Genomic DNA, 5,753 nt, shown 5'->3' on the forward strand with positions numbered 1-5,753 from the left:
CTAATTGTGTCTGGAGTTCCATAATCGTTACGTTATCCTCGCCAGGGCTCTCCTGCTGCCTTTGCTGATGCGCCTTCTGCAGTTCCTCAAGCTGAGTCTGTAAGTCCAGAACTTTCGCAGTCATTTCTTCGTCACGGGCATCGAGGATTTCTTCATATCTTTTGGCTGTTCTTCCCAGGTCGTCTTCTTTCTCGGCAATCCTTCTGTGTAACTGACTTGTCTCTTCCTGATGGTTCTCCAGCAGTTCCGCCTCCACCTCCTGGGCCTTACTGATGGTTTCTTTGATGGTGGCTTCCAGTTCCTGCTCCTTCTGGGCGAGCTGTGTATTAAACTCTCTCATCAGCTGTTTTAACTTAGAATTATGTTTCAACTCGAGATCTTCTTACTCCTGTTTGATTTTCTCTTGCATTTCCTGTTCGCACTCTTTCTTTACAATCTCCAGCTCCTGCTGATGCTCCTTCCACAGCATCCGAAGATCCTTCTGCAATTTCGTGACCTCCTTGCCCAGTCTCTGCTTCTCCTTCTCAGCCCCTGCTAACTTCAATTCCAGGTCGTGGTGCTGGGCCTCCGTCTTGAGCAATTCGGGCGGGACGTCGTCTGCTTCTGACTTGTTTGCCACACTTTCCTCCAGAACGCCTGTGGGATTCTTGATTCCACCCGCCTGCTGCTGTAAGGCCTGTAATTTGTTGTATTTTGAGGTCAGCGCTTGCATCTCAGCTCGATGGACCTCCTGCTCTCTCACTAGGCAGGACTCCAGCTCTTGCAGCTTCTGCTCCAGCACCTGACAGGCCAGTTCCTTCTCCCGGAGACCCTGCTGGACATCGCCAACCTCATTTTCCAATCTGTGCTTTGCCTCCATGGATTTTTCCTCATCTCCTTCCACAGGCTGGGATTCTATCAAGGGACAGTTCCTGATTTTTGTTTCAAGTTCTTCCTTAAGCTGCTCTATCAGAACTTTATTTTCATGTTGCTGCTTTTCAGCATGTTCTAGTTTTATTAAGAGCTCCTGGTGTTTGCACTGCATTTCAGAATGAGAAGACACAGCTTCTTGTTTTTCCTGCTCTACCTTCTCTAACAGTTCTTTTTCAGATAAATTCCTTTGTAAAACGCTCCTTTTCTCTTCATCCGCTTTCTGCACAGAGTCTTGGGAATCCACTTCTTGCGTGGCACAGACTGCCATGTTCTGGGCTAAGGTGCGTACAAGTGGGGTTTCTGATTGCGAACTTTCTATTGATTTGAGTTTTTCTTCCAAAATGAGAACTTCCTTCTCTCTTTGCTGCAATTTGGTACTAAGCTCACTTAGGTGGCTCTCAGTGTCCTTTTTATATTGCTGCTCTTTGTCTTCCATTTGAGATAACAACTGTTTCTTAATGGCAGCTATTTTCTGTTCAGCTTTTTTCTTCAGTTCTCCCAGCTTGGAAGCACTTTCCAATTCCAGTCTCTCCCCCAATGCCTTTAATTCCTCTTCTTTGCTTTTCAAACTGGAATTCACACGCTCTAAATCTTTATTCTTAGTCTTGAGCTCGGATTTCATGGAAGACACTTGCTTTTCAAGTCTTGAGACCTTCTCTTCCGCTTCTAGAACCCTGTTGAATATAATAAACTAGTATTTTTTAAAAAGAGCCAACCAAAAAAACACCCCTACGTCTGCTGTTAGGGACCTCTCCAGGGTACTGAAGAGCAATGGTGTCACTCTGGAGACTAAGGTGCACTTGATACAGGCTGTGGTCTTTAAAATCACTTGTTATGCATCAAAGAGTTAGACAAGGACTAGGAAAGATAGAAGGAGAATTGATGCCTTTGAGCTGTGGCGCTAGAGAAGAGTATTGAATATACCATGGACTACTAAGAAAACAAACAGGAGAGGGTTAAACTAGGCTGCTCCTTGGAGGCAAGGATTCTGGGGCTTTGTCTGATATACTTTGGACATGTTGTAAGGAGGGACAGGTCCTTAGAGATGGACATCATTCTTGGAAGGGTGGCGGGATGGCACAAGAGGGGAAGACCCTCTATGAGGTAGATTGATTCAGTGACGGGGGTAATCAGGATGGGTGTGTCAGAGGCAGTGCGATTGACACAGGACAGAGCAGAGTTTAGAGCTGTTTTACACAGGGTCGCTATGAGTCGCAAGCGACTCTACGGCACATAACAACAACAACAGCATGCTTGTAAGCCAATTCATTGAGTATTCATGTACTTTGGCATGTCACTAGTATAGTAAAGCTTTCTTTGCTTTGTTATTTACATATAAACACATAATTAGTTTCCTGGAACTTCTATTTCTTCAGTGTACTATCACAGTAGTGGAACCTTCTTCAAACAATTGAATGAAGTGATATATATGATTAAATATTTCAGTTAATGAAATAGATATTTTTCTTAGAACACAGCAAATCATAAATCATTAAATAATTATTCTATATGGGCCAGTTTTATTGTATTGGTTGTGGTTATTATGCTATGGTACTTTTGGGGTGGTAAGAAGTTATAAACATGTGCTCAAATTCTTTGAAAATTGATCATTAAGCTCCTCAAAAGCAGAAATGTTACTCTTTTATTCAAAAGTATTACAGGCCCCCAGCCTGGTACCCAACTCATACCTGAATTTGAAGATTTGTTTGCTTAAATGAAGTTCAAATCAAACCTATCCACCAACATATACTATACATTAAAGTTGTGACATTACTATAGTGAATCAAACAAAAGGATGATTCTTGGGTTTCAGACATTAAAATAGTTCCTGAAATTAGCATATGACAAATAATCAGAATGTGTGGCTAGTATATAAACTTTGATCTCTGTTGTTGGTTGACAACACAAGTACAGCTTAAAGTGAACCTGCGTGCGCACTATAGAATAGCTCTGAGATCGTTTTCAACTCAAACTGATAGTTTTCAGCACTGTGACCTTTAAGGATCACAACATCAGGTCTTGCTTCTGGGGCTTTGGTTAGCGGTGTAATTTTTTTGGGTTTTTTTGTTTGTTTGTTTGCTTGTTTTGTTTTGTTTTTTACTATTTGTGCCTTCTTGGGACTTTACTGCTATATGTTCTCATTAATTTTTAGTTCAAGACAGTTTTAAATTTAATATGAATATATACCTGGCTTGAGACAGTATTTCATCCATGATTTGAAACAAGCCTCCAATCCTTCCATTTCAACAGTTAATTTCACAGATTTAACAGGACATGTTTCAAGAAAATCTTCTAATCTTTTCATTCCAGAATTAGGATTCTCTTTGATTTCCTTTTCAATGCATAGGGACAAATTATTCCATCTTTCTTCTTCTCTTCTTTCCAGTTTATCTTGTTGTCTCTTTTTATTTTCTTCAATAATTTTTTCTGTCTTATTCTTCTGGAAAACAAAGAAATAGAAATTAAAAAACCTAAACAATAAACAGCATTTTAAAATATAACACAGTGTTTTCAGAAAGGAATATTTGCTATATTAGGCCATCAGGTTAATTTGCTGTTTCCTTTATGTATCCTTTCAGCTTCTATATATTTGAGCCCATCTTTCAGATATATAGTGCTCCATTATTGCAAGTCTATGCATTTGGGTTTAATAAAAGTCAATTAAAACTATTATCTCATTATTACAAACCTTTTTAATAGCAGACAAACTGTGCTTTAATCACAAACAACTCTGGAGAGTAACACTGTTACTGTTGTTACACTTCACAGTAGTGTCAACTACTACCTATTAAGACCCATAGGAACAACAAATCAGAAACTTGCCCTCTCCTGCACTATTTTCAGGTTTCTGAAAACAACATGTTGATCTATGTAGAGGTTTCACATGAGGAAAATAAAGTGTTCTGGAATTTCCTTTCTTCTGTGATCCATAACTTGTCAACATAAACATAGTAAAATACTTTTGCAAAGTCAATAAAATATAAAAAGAATTGATGCCTTTGAATTGTGGAGTTGGAGAAGAGCACTGGATATCCAATGGGCTGCCAAAAGAACAAACATTCACGTCTTGGAGAAGGTGCAGCCAGTGTGTTCCTTGAAGGCAAGGGTGTTGAAACTTCATCTCACATATTCTGGACATGTTGGTAGAAGAAATTATTCTTTAGAGAAGGGACACCATGCTTTGGAAGGTGGCGGGACAGTGAAGAAGAGGAATATCCTTAACCAGGAGAGTTGGCATGATAATTGTAGGAAAGGGTTTGAGTGTGTTTAGAGATTGTGAGGATGGCACTATTCAGGACACTGTTCAGATAGTTTTTTCATAAGGTCACTCATGACTTGTCCTTGATTCAATGGCATCTAACAACTACATCAATAAACATCTTCCTAGTGTTTAATCCTTTCAGCCATCTGACTCATCCATTATAACACTGGTACCATGCCTATTCTGAATCTAGCTTGAATTTGTGGCAGTTCCCTGTTTTTTGTAGTGTACAGCTATATTTTAAATAATCTACAGCTAGATAGTATTTGCTATAGTATCAAGTGATACTTGATAATATCAAGTGATATTTTTGAATAATTCAAGAGAAACATTCACAGCCTCTTGTGACATATTTATGGTCTTTCCTTTGTGTTTTTCTAATGACATTTTATTTTATTTATATATGATGTCCTTGACTGAATCCCACAATTCATCTGGATTTCGTTGCTACATTCAATCTATTCAGATGGTCTCTAAATTCAGATGGAATAGACTCCTGGTTAAATTTGTCTCTCATTGTTTGTTTTTATTTTCTTTAGCTTCAATTTGAGATATTTTTTCAATTTGAGGAAAAGCTAAATATCTCAAAATGAGAGATGAGATATTTAGCTTTTCATGATCATTTTTCACAGAAATAATTGATTCGTTTGTATTCCATCTGCTGAGATCCAATGTATAATTGGTATTTTTAATGATGAAGAAAGATATTTATAGTGAATAAATTGTAGATCTTGAAAAACTCTATTCTGCGATTTCCAGTGTAATTTGTATTATCCAGTCATATCTAACATTATGGATCTTTCTTCTTTGTTTTCAGCTCTCACACTAAATCACCAATAATTATCGATGCATAATGATTGCCTGTTTGCTCAATTATAGACTACATAAATTGGTTAAACAAACTCTTCAATTTCTTCATCTTTGGCATTAGTTATTTGCCTGTAAATTTGAATAATACTAGTATTAATTTATATATATTCTTACTAATAGCAGTATACACATTAGGACAGATTTTGAAATGTTCTTTTTTTAAAATGAATGCCTTCTTTTGTGTAATTATGATGGGTATTGACATAGTAGATGATATGATTGTCAGATTCTAAATACCTCATATAGAAAGAACATTGTCGTTCATTAATGGTACAGATATTGATCTTTATATGTTCTATTTTCATTACATGTATTATTCATACTTACTACACTCCAATTATTGATGAAATTTGCTGCTCTTTCTTCTTATTGTGAATCATGCAACATCAGTAAATGAAGATCCTAAAAGCTTCGCTCCACCCACATCATTAAGGTCAATTCTTAATTGAGGAGGCAATTCCTTGGCACTTGTCTTTTTGCATCTCTGTCAGTTTTAGAAGTTAGTCTTGCAGCATTGTATCTAACAATGCTTCTGTTATTTATAAGGCTTTTGGTCTATTTTTTATCCCAAAAGTAAATTACTAGTTTGTTTTTTTTCTCTCTGATCTAACTTATAAAATGTATTTGCAACGAATAAGTCATTGATTTTACAAAATCCAATCATTCTATCTCCAGCCTCATTCCTGTCACCAAGCCCATGTTTTCCGAC

General features: G+C 37.4%; 1 protein-coding gene across 1 annotated transcript in view; it reads right to left on the bottom strand.

The window, feature by feature from the left end:
• The window catches only part of LOC102860030 (probable ATP-dependent RNA helicase DDX60-like), a 191,875-nt gene that overhangs the window by 124,434 nt on the left and 61,688 nt on the right, over nt 1-5,753 (bottom strand). The window contains exon 9 of the mRNA XM_006896669.1: nt 3,100-3,352. Within this exon, the coding sequence (XP_006896731.1) occupies nt 3,100-3,352 (253 nt within the window). The remainder of the gene's footprint in view (nt 1-3,099; nt 3,353-5,753) is intronic.

Source organism: Elephantulus edwardii, unplaced genomic scaffold, assembly GCF_000299155.1.
Source record: "Elephantulus edwardii isolate Elephantulus edwardi_28Jun2011 unplaced genomic scaffold, EleEdw1.0 scaffold00188, whole genome shotgun sequence".
In the NCBI taxonomy this organism is placed as follows: Eukaryota; Metazoa; Chordata; class Mammalia; order Macroscelidea; family Macroscelididae; genus Elephantulus; species Elephantulus edwardii.